The sequence below is a fragment of the Nilaparvata lugens genome, chromosome 4 (assembly GCF_014356525.2).
Source record: "Nilaparvata lugens isolate BPH chromosome 4, ASM1435652v1, whole genome shotgun sequence".
In the NCBI taxonomy this organism is placed as follows: domain Eukaryota; kingdom Metazoa; phylum Arthropoda; class Insecta; order Hemiptera; family Delphacidae; genus Nilaparvata; species Nilaparvata lugens.
The window spans coordinates 542,611-560,012 of NC_052507.1; the positions used below are offsets into that span (position 1 = coordinate 542,611).

The window sequence follows — 17,402 nt, forward strand, 5'->3', positions numbered from 1 at the left end:
TATTTTTTCAATTATTAGCAGATTTATCCTTGGGGTAACTCTATTACCCCGCTTGGTATTCCATGTCATGCAATTTTTTGGTATATTCCATCCATTATCGGAATGCATAAGATATAAATTTAATGTCCAATTATCATTTTTTCGCCAAACCTGATTCATAATGATCACTTGAAATCTAAATTTGAAAAAATTGCTTCTCTATAGCCATAATTTAATTATTTGACAACATTTCCCCTACATCTATTTGATAGAATGCTCATGTTTTTTGTCCTGTCAGTTTTTGATTGAAAACATATTTTTCAACAAAAGAAATTTATTTTTAATTATATTAAAAGCTTTTGTAATGCATTTCATAGATGAATTAATGGAAAAAAATATAGAATAAAGATATAAAACAGAAATCTTGTTGGGGTGACCCAGTTACCCCAGTTGGTATTCCGTGTATGTGAAGAAGGTTGGTAGTCCAAGGGTTAACGGAAAAATTCTGCAATATTTATTATCAAAATAAGATCGATTTGAATATTTATCAATAACTAGCAGATAACCCGAGCTCCGCAAGGGTCTAGTACTGGAATCTTGAAGAATTAAAAATAGGCCTATAATCGTCGGTAAATCAAGAATCTATATGAAGAATACTAGTAGTTCTGTGAACAGTAGACCTCACGCAGTATTCTCATCCACATGTAACTGATTGAAACTATAGACCTTATGGAAATACAGTAATAGACTGGCTCCTCCACACATCTGGGTAATCACTTGTCAGCTGATTTATGATGAATAATTCTATAGTCTGATTTTTACTATAATATTGGCGTATGAAGGAGGCTCCTTTTTCCTTTTATATTATCCTTGAAATGCAAAATTTCCAAAAACTTTGTATATACGTCGACGCGCAATTAAAAAAGGAACATACCTGTCAAATTTCATGAAAATCAATTACCGCGTTTCGCCGTAAATGCGCAACATATAAACATTCAAACATTAAGAGAAATGCCAAACCGTCGACTTGAATCTTAGACCTCACTTCGCTCAGTCAACAAGTTCAATCAGTTCAGTAGTTCAGATATGATGATGTTTCATTCGTGTATTTTCCATCTCGTACATGTTTAAGAAGATTCTTTCTTTTATTATATCATAGACAGAACATAGATTACTTCACAACTGAAAATAATTTCATTCAAGTCCTTAAATTATTTGCAAGATAGAATGAGGTAATTCTGTACAGAGTGTTTCAGAAGTAGTGTCGAACATTTTAGGATATTGTTCTTGGATGATAGGAGATTACAAATGACGTATTTTAAGTGTCCAAAACTCAGCGGTTATCCTTATAGCTGCCATTTTGTTTTTTCACTTTTTCGATGTAAATTTTCAAAATGGTGGCCATTTCAAATTTTTGATCGCAAATTTCACGAAAACCGTTCACTTTACAGAAAATTTACAAGAGACAAAAAAGTTAGCAAATTTTATCAAGATTTCAAGGATACTTCATTTATTGAAATTGGTCAGAGAATAACATAGAAATTTATTATTTTCGTATTGCATGCATGACTACTTTTCACAATTTGAACATCAATATTACATTTTAATTCCAATTGTATTCAAGATGAAGCTTTGAAACTCGGTATGGCTCCATATGGCCATCCAGCTGATTTTACAATAGTTTTCAGATGATCTTTTTATGTTCAAGATCATGCATGCTGTACGAAAATAATAAATTTTCGGTTATTCTCTGACCAATCTTAATTAATTAGGTATCCTTGAAATCTTGATAAAATTTGCTAACTTTTTTGTCTCTTGTAAATTTTCTGTAAAGTGAACAGTTTTCGTGAAATTTGCAATCAAAATTTTAAATGGCCGCCATTTTGAAAAATTAAATCGAAAAGTCGTTATTTTATTTTTTAAAGTTGAGTCTTTATAGCATAAATATTCATGCCAAATTTTAGATCAAGTATTTTTACTTTCCTTGCCCTATTACCATAGGTAAGTATTGTAGGAAAGTATAGCTTTCCGAAAAAAATTAAGGTACACCAATTTCTAAATTTCTATACGTTTCAAGGTCCCCTGAGTCGAAAAAACTGGTTTTTGGGTATTGGTCTGTATGTGTGTATGTGTGTGTGTGTGTGTGTGTGTGTGTGTGTGTGTGTGTGTGTGTATGAGTGTATGTGCGTCTGTGTACACAATATCTCATCTCCCAATTGACGGAATGACTTGAAATTTGGAACTTAAGGTCCTTTCACTATAAGGATCCGACACGAACAATTTCAATCAAATGCAATTCAAGATGGCGGCTAAAATGGCGTCAAAAATAGGGTTTTTCGTGTTTTTCTCGGAAACGGCTCCAACGATTTTGATCAAATTCATACCTAAAATAGTCATCGATAAGCTCTATCAACTGCCACAAGTCCCATATCTGTAAAAATTTCAGGAGCTCCGCCCCATCAATGCAGATAGATTCCCAATTATCAGGCTTCAGATACAATTGAAACAAAAAAAATCAAGTGGAGTAGATTGAGCATGAAAATCTCTAAAATTAATGTTCAGTAACATTTTCACCTAAAAATTGAAAATAAGCTTTAAATTCGTGAAAATGTGATTATTCAATTGCGAATTATTGTTGATTCTATAGAATCATTCACTATGAAGAAATAGCAGACCTCATGTGTGTCTCCAGCGTTATTGCCCTGTCACCAGCTGGCTCAAATCTTTGAATAGTAGACTTGAGATGCGCGGGAACACTAGCGTCAGGTGATCAATTTTCATAACGGCAATGAAAGTTGTGTGATTGCGCCACACCAGATTTTTAGATTAGTATTTTATTTTAAGATTTAGCATGTATTTCTGAAATTTGTTTGTTTTCTGTATAAGTTGTTTTTGTTTTTCTTATTATTCTTTATTATTTTGTGTGGAGTGCGGTTTTGGGCAGAGTGCCTGTCGCATCCACACTGATTACATTCACGACAATGTATCTTTTTTTTCAATAAATTGAAATTGAAATACATCATTTCGTTCTTGAGATAAAAAAGTGAAAAAAAAATAAAATGGCAGCTATAAAAATAACCGCTGAGTTTTGGACACTTAAAATACGACATTTGTAGTCTCCTATCATCATGGAACAATACCCTAAAATGTTAGACACTACTTCTGAACACAACCTGTATAATGAGGTTTTCTTCTACGAATGTATTTGGAATGATAGATTTATAAGATTTGAAATTACAATTTTAATGATAGATGATTTTTTTAGAGATCAACTCACCCCTTCTTCGAACGGATGCCTGGCAGATACAGCAGAAATTGTGTTCTTATGCACTTTCCTCCTCATGCAATTATTCTCTCGCGCAGAGCTGTTGTCTCTTCGTCTGCCTTTTTCTACAAACAAAAAAAAAATGTTACAAATTAAAAAACATAGCATAAAAACAATGCATTTTGCTATAGTGAGGTCCACGTTATAATGGCAGTGGAGAAAGATAGGAGAACAACGTTGCTGATCCTTGTCAATGCCTTCTATAGACGGTAGCTGATACAGGTTTATTGATGTAATATTCACTGTTCATTCTCGTTTGAAATAATCAATTATATTTTATTAAGCAAGAAATTATATTTTTCAATAATAGGATAATGAATTTCCATAATGAAATATTTTGTTAATTATTAATTCTACATTGTTGAAAGACGATCTGGCAACAGAGCAAATCGAGAAAGTTATAGCGCTATCCGCTTTGTTGAATAATAGACAAGGATAGCAATACCATTGCTAGTCAAACACAGCCATTATAACGTGGACCTGACTATAGTTCTCACACTCTTAAGCCAGTTAGACACACATCGATTTCTGTTCGTAAGATATTTTTCGCCCCACTTGGATGTAATGAGCTCGTTTACGTGCGTCATATGGAGGCCGAAAGTGATTGTTTTCTGACCAGGCCGGTAAAATTTTTACGGCCCTAGGGCTGTAAAATAACCTTAGAGTCAGCTGATTCTGATTTGATGTGAACGTGTTTACAAAATAGTTTATGAAACGGAATCAGTTTATGCTTCTTGAATTGAATAAAGTTTTAAATATATAAATATATAAATATATAAAGTTTTAATTATAATAAAGATACTATCATTTTATTTGGATGAAATACAAATAATGAGATATTATAAACTATTCAAATTCAATTTTCAGAGTATAATAGAATCTAACCTCAAACCTCCTAGTACAGCGTTCATCATGGAACATGGTGGATAAACGGAATCATTTTATGCTTTTAGAGTTCAATAAAGTATTCTGTAATAATATACTATCATTTTATTTGGATGAATAAAATACAGATAAGATATATATTATAAACTATTCAAATAATTCTATTTTCAGAGTAGGATAGAACTTCTAACCTTAACTTCCGTTGACATTCAGATTGGCCAAATTTCAAGTGTGCTAAAACAGCTGATCAAAAACTTTTAATTCTTTGTGTTTATCATTCAATAATCAAAACATTTATAATAATATCATCTTATTGTCATTTGGAAGAATAAAAAGTATAAACTCAATCTCTTACAATTGAACATAATCTTTTTAGGTTATTTAGACAAATCAGAATAAAAAAATAAAAATACTTGGACAATTTCTTGATATTCAGATTACCTCAGATTTGCTAGAGCTATGACCTTCCACTTTTGCTTTCGGAAGTGCTTATAATAGACAATTATTCTCATATATATATTGTTTCTTTTCCTGTGTGGCGAAAAATAACGTTCTCACCATGGGCAAAAATGTTTTTCCGGTTCTCAATCTTTTCTAGTCCTCGGCCTACGGCCTCGGACTTGAAAACCGATTTCGAGCCAGAAAAGTCCCATTTTCGGCCCTAGGTGCGAAATATACTATTATCGTTCGTATGCATTCTAGCAGATTGAACTTACCTTGACCTTGAAAAAAATCATCTGTTTAATCTAATACAATTTATAAGGACGGCAAAAAATCGTACGAACAAAAATTGATGTGTGTGTAACTTGCCTTACCCAGCCAAACCAGTAATAATCGATAGTAGTCGACAGTTTCTAATCGGGTTGTGTTAACAAATAATCGGCTTGAAACTTGGAACATCAACAACCTATACCATAGGATTTCTTCTTATACCGGTTGCTTCAAAAAGAATGACCAAATTTTAACCAGTTATATTTATTTAAAGAAATTGTGCACACAAAACATTGTACTCACAGAAGTATCAAGTTTATGATGATGTATTATAAGGGCCTGTTTCCGAGCTCAGGATTTAGCTAAGTCCAAGACTTTAAACAGCTGGAATCAGAAAATTGGCTTTCCAAAACGGGGCGTAGTCGCAGCTTTTATAACAGTAGTCGTAGTTTTTATTTTCTCATTTCTATAATTGGAAACGTTTTTCCTTGACGAAATTAGACATTCCTAAATAATTCAAAATAGCTGAAACTTTCTCTTTATTTTATTTTGTGTTCAATTTTCTAGTTTTTCGAAATTTAATTCAAACGTGACTATGACAATGACTGCGACTACGCCCCGTTTTGGAAAGCCAATTTTCTGATTCCAGCTGTTTAAAGTCTAGGACTTGGCTAAATCCCAAGCTCGGAAACCGGCGCTACGTGTTCTATGTGCCCTCTGTTTGAGTCTCGGACGACATCTAGACGGTAGCCAAATTCATCCCAGACTGTTCGCAAGATATCTATCTTCTCGGACTGTAGCTACCGCATCAGTTATCCTGGTTTTCAGCTACTCAATATCAAGTGCTAAGGGAGGAATAACGTTAAAGATCGTATTTATGTTCCTCCCTTAGCACTTGAAATTGAGTAGCTGAAAACCAGGATAACTGATGCAATAGCTACAGTCCGAAAAGACAGACATCTTGCGAACAGTCTTGGATGAATTTGGCTACCGTCTAGATGTTGTCCGAGCCTGAATAGGAGGGCACATGGAGCACTTATAATACATCATCATCATCAACTTGATACTTCTGTGAGTACAATGGTTTGTGTACACAATTTCTTTAAATAAATATAACTGGTTAAAAATGGGTCATTTTTTTTAAACACCCAACTATATTTTCTCTACGGTAACATTCTGAAACCATGATTATTCAACTCTTGTATTATTCAATGTTAGAATAATAGTTATTTGTGCAACTAGTGCGCAAAGTGACAGTTTGCTGCACCGAAAGAAACGTTTACGCCCGAGCCGTAGGCTAGGGCGGAATGGTTTCTTGAGTGCAGCAGAGGAACTTTGCGCACGTATTTCACATTAAGTTTTTCCTACAGTTACCATTGAATATGAAAAGTGGGTAATTATGGGTAAAATTGCCTGAAATCCATCAAATGTTTTTCTGTGTAATTTTATTATTGATAAAAACCTCAATCCTAAAATCCTAAAGACCTCGTTGTCCTTGGTTATAATATATAATGAATAATAATTAGCGCGTTGTGCTTGGTTGCACCTCTGCTCACTATAGCAGCCACAGCAGTCACTGTTACCAACTTCATTTTGATTTTGCTGCACTGTTGCTCCATATAACCTACTAAGTATTTTGCATTGCCATGTTGCAAATCTGGAGTGCAGAAAAATTTTTCCCGCGCTAGAGCGGAAAAGTGATTCTTTGCGTTCTGTAATCAGTGCAGCAATGGCCACTTTTCAACGTAACTGTAGGAAAAGTAAATTTTCATTTTCTTCCACATTTCCATATCTATGCTATAGTGAGGTCCACATTATAATGGCAGTGTACGATTGACAATACTCTTGCTGTCCTTTTCTATCATACAACAAAACAGATAGCACTATCTCTCTTTCGCTTTGCAATGTTGTCTATTTGCCAGAATATTTTATATTTACTTTTGACAGTGACTGTACAAAACTGAACAAAAAATTCTCAGCCGCCATTTTTTTCTTCATTCTATCAAAATACTTCAGTATACAAGTCCTATAATTAATTTAAAATGTATTTTTGAAAGGATGAAATAATTTTTTCGCCCCACTTGGATGTAATGAGCCGGTTTATGTGCGTCATATGGAGGCCGAAAGTGATTGTTTTCTGACCAGGCCGGTAAAATTTTTACGGCCCTAGGGCTGTAAAATAACCTTGAAGTCAGCTGATTCTGATTTGATGTGAACGTGTTTACAAAATAGTTTATGAAACGGAATCAGTTTATGCTTCTAGAATTGAATAAAGTTTTTGCATTAAGATACTATCATTTTATTTGGATGAATGAAATACAAATGAGATATTATAAACTATTCAAATTCAATTTTCAGAGTATAATAGAATCTAACCTCAAACCTCCTAGTAAAGCGTTTATCACGGAACATGGTGGATAAACGGAATCATTTTATGCTTCTAGAATTCAAGAAAGTATTCTGTAATAATATACTATCATTTTATTTAAATGGATAAAATACAGATAAGATATATATTATAAACTATTCAAATAATTCGATTTTCATAGAAGAATAGAACTTCTAACCTTAACTTCCATTGACATTCAGATTCAGATCACATCAGATTGGCCGAATTTCAAGTGTGCTAAAACAGCTGATCAAAAACTTTTTCAAGTGTGATAAACCAGCTGATCAAAAACTTTTTCAAGTGTGATAAACCAGCTGATCAAAAACTTTTCATTATTTGTGTTTATCATTCAATAATTAAAGCATTTATAATAATATCATCTTATTGTCATTTGGAAGAATAAAAAGTATAAACTCAACCTCTTACATAATTGAACATAATCTTCTAGGTTATTTAGACAAATCAGAATAAAATAAAAAAATACTTGGACAATTTCTTGATATTCAGATTTGCTAGAGCTATGACCTTCCACTTTTGCTTTCGGAAGTGCTTATAATAGACAATGAGAATAATTATTATTCTCATATATATATATATATATATATATATATATCTATATATATATATATAATATATATATATATATATATATATATATATATATATATATATATATATATATTGTTTATTTTTCTGTGTGGCGAAAAATTACGTTCTCACCATGGGCAAAAATGTTTTTCCGGCTCTCAATCTTTTCTAGTCCTCGGCCTACGGCCTCGGACTTGAAAACCGATTTCGAGCCAGAAAAGTCTCATTTTCGGCCCTAGGTGCGAAATATACTATTAAACATTACCGTATGAGAAACACAAATTAAAATACCTGAAATTACATTTTAAAAGTTGATAACTAACCATCCTAGACTTAATCCATGCTTCAGTTGGCCTACCCATATAGTTTAGACCTACTCGTACCGGTATAAATTATATTGAAAAGTTATTTCAGAAATTCAGATCGGTGTATCACAGCTTTTTAAATTATCCGCCATTTCAGGTTTGTATAAAAATAAAAATCTGATCTCAGTTATGGAAGCAAATTTTTTAATCAAATTATGAAAAAGTATATTTTCTTGATTAATTTGACATTAAATTGATTAGTTTATCAAGGAAATGATAATTATTATTGGATTAAATTTAATGGGATGAATTGAGTAACAGTCAGTGGCAAAATGGAGAGGATTGGCAACGTTTTTCTCCTATCTTTCTCTACTGCCATTATAACGTGGACCTCACTATAATGAAACATCTAGATTTAAAAATCTATTTTGTGAAAATAATTAAAGACTGAATATTTTGTGAAGTGAACAACTACAAGACTTTAACTATTTCGGACTATATGTACCGAATACATAGGGCGTTTATGTCGCAACGTTTACTGTTATCTACTGTTAACATTGTGATACATTCTGTGATTCATTTAGAGTATAAAATCACCCTTCAAAATTCAAAATTTTAAATCATCATTCCTGGACCGAAAATCAAGTAACGAAGCAGTGTGTGATTACATAACCTTATCATTTGGACAACACTAACATTTTATCAAAATTTTCAGAGAGAAATAGTACAGGCTCAGCCTAGTTTTTCCTCCAATGTCATAATTGTATTATGATTATAGTATTTTATACAATAAATAAATAAAATATCTCAAGCCGAAAGTTCATGTAATTCTTTCCCGTGAAGCTGTGTGACACTGGTAGTCTCTCATATTGTGCCGTTCATACACTCACCCCAACAAAACAGTAAAATTCGACAATAATCAACAGTAATCGGCTTGAGATAACAGTAAAAGTTGCGACATGAACGTCCTATACCATGGGATATCTACTTACGCTATTGTTTCTCTACGGTGTAACCTTATCGAAATTTGGGAGAGGAATAGCACAAGGTTACCTTATTTTTTCTCTCCCTATCATTTGGATGATGTACTTATTGCATAAATCAATAAAGAAGCCTCTTTCTCAAAAAAGTCTTATCTGATTGGTTCTCGTGGCATTTAATCATGATTAAAACTCAACAGGCTTTTGTGCAACCGGGCCATAATCTATTAATTTTATTTTGTACATAAATAATTATATAATTCACACCAACGCACTTTCTATTACCCACGAAAAGGCAAAAATCCTGTGGGCATCATTCAAAAGAAATAAATACATCCGAAAGGATTTCTCAGCCAATAAAAGCCATAAGCATGAATGAATGAATCAAATAAAACTATTACCTTTTCTAGCTCCACAACGTTGCCAGATCGTTTTTTTAACAATGTAGAAATAAATAAATGTATAATAAATAAATTTATTTCCTTTAAAAAAATACAAACAAGGAATTAAAACATAAAAAGTACAAAATATCTAGAGTACAATACAATAGGTCTATAAAAAAATATAGAATTTAATTCTATTGGAAATTAACCTACTCAACTATGGGAAACCCATGTACTAGAGTAGGTGAAATAAATTAACAAAATATTTATCTCGATTATTAAAATGTATTATTTCAATGAATAAAATATAACTGATTAAACAAGAATAAACAGTTAATAATACAGCAGCTTATACCGGTATAAGCTATCCTCTACAGAATGCTGTGACAAGGCAGAGAATCGGCAACACTGTTTTCTTTCTCCACTGCCATTGACATTACGATAGGTAATTTTTATCCGACGTGTAGTTATTTTTCAATTAATAATTATGTTCGTTAATTACATTTAGAACATGAAAATTCTTGACATGCTTAGGAACTTGTATGTAGCAGCGTGAAAACAGTATTAAGTTTATATATAGCAACATAATCCTCTCTTTATGAACAAGCAAAACTATCTTTAGTAAACGTCAGAATTTTGTTTAGCGGCTTTAGAGTAAAAACCTGTTAACATTTGAGATTAAAAGCGAACTAGGATGATGAAATATCATCTTAAAGTTCATAATATTAATCCTATAACAGTACCCATGTATTGATATTCAAGAGATATATTTATAAATGTGATTATTATACTAACTTGTCAAAATGAGTAGTGTATGCCTGCGTTGGTATGGTGAGCAATTTGTCATAGAGCTGAGTGACATTGTGAACATTCTTCAAATCAGCCTCCCACTTGATAAAGCTCTCCCAGAGACGGTCCGACCTGAAATGCATCATAAAACCTTCTTAGATTAGTCAGCTGTGCGTTCGAGCTCTTTTTCATTGGAAGTTCAAAAAAGAGCTTCAAATTCCAACAAAATACTTACCTCTTTCAGACGCCTAGTTGAATATTGAAACAGGTTTACTGAAATTCTAGAATTATCCACGACAGTTAGACGTGATAGATTGTTTTTAACCGAGTTTTCTAATAGTTTCACCCGCAAGCGTTAAATTAACTAGTTTCACCCGCAAGCGTTAAATCAACTATCAGTTGAAATGACTTCCAGACAACTAAGCCTCACAGTTCTGGTGCAACCAAAAGGCTCTTCCAAAAAACCATGATTTCGACCACCCACCAAACAAACCTGACTTGGCACAAGTAACTTATACCTAAGTAGTCGTCATCTCTCATCATCATCCCTCTCACTCATTACCCACGCACAAGCCTAAGAGCTTATGTGGGCATCACCCTCAGTATTATTATTATATCATTTCCCCAAACTCATTACTTTGACGGCGATTTTCCCCCAAACTCGAGACGAGACTCTGAGGACAGAACTTCCGAATTAACGAGGAGCTCCAAAACAACGTCATAGCACACTTTCAACTCATTTGAGGACAGCATTCAAAGAGGATTTTGGTAGGCTGATCAACTAGTATGACAAATGCTTCAACCTTCACGGCAATTATGTTGAAGTATAATCATAGGTGTATATGAGCTAGATAGATTTAATTCTTTTGCTATCGGACCATACAGACATCAGCAACGTCCGTAAAATATTCATAACACTTGACACTCAATTTATTATGTGTGAAAAACTCCTCCAAAGAATATTTATTTATTTAGTACAGTTGCATTTTAGGAAATTATCCTTATCTTATTGCATGCAGAAGATTAAATAGTAATTTGCTGAACAAAGATACTGGATAATTTTGATTCCAGTCAGAGAGACTGGATATTAACGTTCAGTGAAAAAAATGTTATTATTTTATTTTGGTCAATTGGAGGTTAAAAAAATTGTCCTCATGAAATAGAAGATATAAATGAAATAGAAATAGAAGTGAAAATAAGATATATATTCTACAGATGGAAATTAACCAGCAATTAGGAGGTACTGGGTTCGATTCCCGGGCTGACAAATATTTTGTGTATAGTAGCGCTCATCGAATTTCCATCTAGCTGTTTACCCTGTTGTCAATATTTGTAGTAGCAGAAGTCTTCGGGGTGATTTACAGCATTCAATTGGGATCTTCGTTCAATAATAGTTGGATATTTCATTTTAAATTAAATCAACCTAAATTAAGTTTATCAGAGATTGACAATGGTGTAATAACCGAAACCGGTCTTTCTAAGTATCAATAAATCTGTGTTTTTTTTGACAATTTCTTAGTCTTTTTCGTTTAATAAGAATAATTACCACAATATCAACTTCTCAACTACACAAAAAATATTTCATTATTCAACTAGTAAGTTAATTAAGGACATTCACAATTATAATTTCAACAGATTTGATAAACGGGTTGGTTGAGAGGAAATCAACTGAGTGAGAACATCCATTTATATCTCATAGATTACAATAATATGGGTTAATAAACTACACAAGGGCTACGAATAAACTCAGTGATCCACTGTTGATTAAAAATCCATTTTGGGATCAATTCTTCATATTTTTCTTTATATTCTTCTATTATTTTCCATCTCAACAGTTTAATTCTTCTAGTAAAATTGAGTAGCGAACTGAGCCTAAATATTCAAAAAATTGCCTAACTAATCCAATCTTCAATTTTTTCATCTCAACAATCAATTATTTTAGTAAAATTGAGTAGCAAACAAAACCTAAATATTGAAAAAAAAATGATTAACTCATCCAATATTTAAACGGGATAAGTTAATAGTTAATTGCTTTCCAAGAGGTTAAAGAATGAATGACACATTTTATCATTCTTGCCGTCAACTTATTTTTCATCAGAAACTGACACAGCATCAACCACTCTCATATTTGAATTTAAAAAAATAAATATTATAAGCAAGACATGATAGGTTCAACAAACCTGTCCCCAAAAAAAGACAAAAAAATGATTTCTTGAAGTCAAAATATTAATAATGAACCAAGTAAAAGTATTATAATAATAGAATAAGAATACTTTTGTATACTTCATTTATTTATGGTTGAGATACAATAAAATATATCATGTAGCATTCTATTTATCACTACATAACTAGTTGGCTCAACCACTACCTCCGTAAATAGTTTACGGAGGTAGTGGTTCAACTCTCCAGAGCCATCTTCAAGTTGAAACTAATTGTGTAGTGATAAAATGAAAAGGTTCTTGATATCTTTTATTGAGTTTCAATAACCTCAGTACCCCTAAAAAGACAAATGATTGCTGAACAAAGTTACTGGATAATTTTAATTCCAGTCAGAGAGACTGGATAATAACTTTCAGTGAAAAAATATTCTATTATATACATTAGTCTTTTATTTATGGTCAATTGGAGGTTGAAAAAAATTGCCCTCATGAAATAGAAGATATAAATGAAATGGAAATAGAAGTGAAAAAAGATATATATTCTAAATATGGAAATAAACAAGCAATTAGGAGGTACACCATTATTAATGGTGTAAATCAAGAGGTACGAAAACCGAAAAATGTATACAAATAAGAATACAAATTCACAAGTGGAACAAACTTATTTATAGAAAAGGTTGACAACATTTCTAAAATATTTTCGAAGACATACAGATGTATACAAATTTGTCAGAAAGTGAGTTTTCAACACATAGTTTGGCGTACATTTATATCATTTCTCAAATAAAATATACAATGGAAAACTTCGAGAGACACAGCCATAAGCAATGAAAACTTCGAGAGACACAGTCATGAAATTTGAGTACTTATTTTTAATCATTAATAGTTGAGTATGATATTTTTAGTTGTCAAATAAATAAAATGGGAAAACTTCGAATGATACAGAATTAAACATGAAAATTGAGAACGTTTTTATTTAGAGCTATTTACATCTAGTCTTATATTTCTAATAATTATTGATGTAAATAGAATATTTGGCAATACTTCCCGTACCTAAACTCTAATCCACAAGCGTCAAGTGCTTTTTGAAATTGTGAACGGATGAAATCCTCTTGGTTGGGATAGGTGGCTTTGCAGTAGTTTAAGTAATGAATCCACAAATCAATGCTCAGCGGTATCGCCTTAAGACCTCGTTCGAAAACCTGTAGACACTCGAATCCTTAATTTATTGCTTCAAAAATCATCACTCTTCCTACCAAATACATGAAAAAATCAATCTATCACTTCAAAGTATCATAGATATATCACTCTTATAGCATACATGATAAATGATATCATATAAATAGCTATAACACTCATATTCTAATCTTTAAAATCTTATATCACGCTCAAGCCTAGAAACAATCGTCATATCACCAAATAGATTAAATATTAATATCTTACAGAATAAATAATTTACTTACTGATATAACAAGGTATATGTAAACATACATAACACTCTTAACACACTAAGAAATACATGACTAGATCATAAATATAGTAAGTTACTTTTTAACTAATAATACTCTTAAAACTATTGCAATATAATGAAGAAGGACATTTTGAACTTTTTTAAACTAAATAATACTAGAAAAACGTTTTTTGTACATCAGTTGATGAAGCTTTCAATCCCCTAAAGAGCGATATTATCATCTACCTTAAACCTAGTGCTAGAAAACATCTTGATACCTAACGATGAAACATTTAATTGTTAAAACATAGATATTATCCATTTATTTCAATAGCAAACAAAAATAAGGGCATATGTAATTAAAGTTATCATCTTAAACTAAGGGCTAGAAATGTTTTAAACATAAATTTATTGATCCTCCAGAAGAGGACATTACTATCTCAAACTAAAATCTAGAAAAGAAACCAATCAAAAATTTTTCACATCAACATTGATGCAATATTGGTGATTCTCCATGAAGATACCGGGACCAATTGATGAAAAAACTGCGAAATTTTCTGTTTCGATGCGTGAATTCTTCTTAAATCTAAAATACAACAATAAACTAAATCTAAACATACATAATTCAGGCTACTCACATTTGGATGTAACCAAGTCAACTAAAATCTAGATATACTAAAACTAGAAATCACAATACAATTGTCAACTTGTTGACAGTGATTATGGAAATGATATATCAATAAGTAAATGAGCTTATAACTATTCGAAGATGTGTACTGAAAAATATACAATAAATTTTCAGGTTTAGATACAATTATACTAATTAATATACAGTGTTCCAGTAATCAAAATAATCTGAAATCAAGCAGATGCAACTTATAGTAAATGTATAGTTTCACAGCAAATTGTAAAATCCAAAATACATGATTGTGATTCATTTCTTCAACATATAGTAAATATATAGTTTCACAACAAATTGTAAAATCCAAAATACATTATTGTAATTCATTTCTTCAACTTAAACAATAAATTAGAATGTATCAGTATCTGCATTACAGACGACAAAAATACTGTCTTCATTTCTGATAAATTATTGTTTGTTCAAGTGATAAATCATACTTACTTCTAACCAGTCTCCCACGTCAATAATTTCAACCAAGGAGGAAAATTACCAAAATTCCAACGCCATGAATAGCTGTAAGAGAGATATTAATGCACACCTAACCTAAGCTAAGCTAACAAACCCTGTTAGAAAATCGATATTATAATAGAATAGACTGAAAAATAAAACACGGAGCAATCAAGTATGAACTACCTCAAGTTGGTTCAAATAACAGGTGATTAACTTAATTAACTCAATTTTAAAATGAAAATAATATGAACATATTCATAGTTAAATTTTTAAGGAGATAATTCAGTAGCTCCTGAATTGAGCAAATCAATAAAATAATGAACTATCTATAGTGAGGTCCACGTTATAATGGCAGTGGAGAAAGATAGCACAACAACGTTGCCGATCCTCTGTCTTGTTGATGCCTTCTATAAACGGTAGCTGATACAGGTTTATTGAAGTAATATTAACTGTTCATTCACGGTAAGTATAATTATAGAGAAACAATAGCGTAAGTAAATATCCCATGGTATAGGACGTTCATGTCGCAACTTTTACTGTTATCTCAAGTCGATTACTATCGATTATTGTAGATTTTTACTGTTTTGTTGGGGTGAGAGTGTATGAACGGCACAATATGAGAGACTACCAGCGTCACACACCTTTTTGGGAAAGAAATACGTGGACTATCGGCTTGGGATAACAGTAAAAGTTGCGACATAAACGCCCTATACCATGGGATATCTACTCAAGCTATTGTTTCTCAATGGTATAATCAATTATATTTTATTAATTATTTCATAATTAAGATAGAGTATATTGTCAATTAATTATAAATTCTACATTGTTAAAAGACGATCTGGCAACAGGAAAGCGAGAAAGAGATAGCTCTATCCGCTTTGTTGAATGATAGACAAGGATAGCAATACCATTGCTAATCAAACACTGCCATTATAACGTGGACCTCACTATAGATTTTTGAGAGGAACCTATAAGTGGTTCTTTAAAGTTCTCTCCCTTTTTTGAAAAAGAAATAGCTGAAGGTACGCTTCTCTCTCTCACTCTCAATAATTTCAGTAATGTTTTTGTACAAATGAAGAATAAAAAATAGTTTGAAATATGTTATTTTTTTAAACTCAAGGTCTATAAATACAGGTCATGACACACTCCATTGATGCATTGCAAAATCGCCATTTTATGGGGTTCCAGTTCACCAATTTTCAAATTTATCAGCTGCTATTATTATAGATTGAACAACATAATGTGTTATTTTGTTATATTGTTCAAGGGATATTGCTTGGCTTTGAATTGTAAAATAAATTGTTACGACAGAAATAATAATATTTAGATTCCAACTAGGAACTGAATTGTTGATTTTTAGATTTAATTAATCGGGAACTTACAACTCTTTTTGAAGTTGGCCTAGCATATTTTTGTCTTGTTCCAATGCCTTATGAATCATAATCCTTAAGTTACAACAATAAGACAAATTTTTAATAATAAATTAATTAATAATTGAAGCATTTATTATTGAAATTTCATCATTAAAAAATTGAAAACCTGAATTCACATATTATCTGCATTGAATTAGATTGGATTTTCAAATGTACTGCCATAAAGACCCCATAAAATGGCCGCTCCATAAGGAACATGAGTGTCATGACCTGTATTTATAGACCTTGTGTGAACTGAACAAAAAGATAACATATTTTAAACTATTATCTTATCATCCAGGAGGAGTTTTGATGCAGAATAGTTTTAGATTTTCACTGACCTCTTCACTCTTCTTCTTATTGCCTTTGCGTTTTTCGTAATCAGCATATTTTCGCCAATAGCCATAACAGTAGGGATAGTGCGAGAGGAATGCATCATAGGCTTCCCTTGCTGCTTCCACATCATTCTGAAAGAGTACAAGAAATTATGAATAATATAATTCAAATGATTTAAAGCATAAAATACCGGGTGACCCAGAATAACGGCAACTTTTAAAAATGCCATAAAACATAAGTGGGATAGGCAGAAATGATTTTATTTAAACTAATGTGAAGTTCAAGACTTGACATTTGAGAATTATTAGTAACATCTATCACTTTTTGATATTCCTGTACTATTAAAAAAGCAACTTCTGTTTATATTTAGATGTTTATATGTTTGTATTTCACCGGATCTCGAAAACGGCTCTAACGATTCTCACGAAATTCATAAAATAAAGGTTTATAATATGAAGATTCGATTGCACTAGGTCTCATCCCTGGGAAAACTCGCTGAAGGACATTAAAAAGATAATTATTATTCATCCTTGGAAAAACAGCTGATAATAATTATTTCGTCGTCTGTTGGTGATGGAA

General features: G+C 31.8%; 1 protein-coding gene across 1 annotated transcript in view; it reads right to left on the reverse strand.

Annotated features, from left to right (window-relative positions):
* The window catches only part of LOC111049122 (pre-mRNA-processing factor 39), a 77,392-nt gene that overhangs the window by 25,821 nt on the left and 34,169 nt on the right, over positions 1 to 17,402 (reverse strand). Inside the window, 5 exon segments of the mRNA XM_039425641.1 lie at positions 3,257 to 3,321; positions 3,324 to 3,369; positions 10,337 to 10,466; positions 13,547 to 13,695; positions 16,829 to 16,954. Of these exon segments, the coding sequence (XP_039281575.1) occupies positions 3,257 to 3,321; positions 3,324 to 3,369; positions 10,337 to 10,466; positions 13,547 to 13,695; positions 16,829 to 16,954 (516 nt within the window).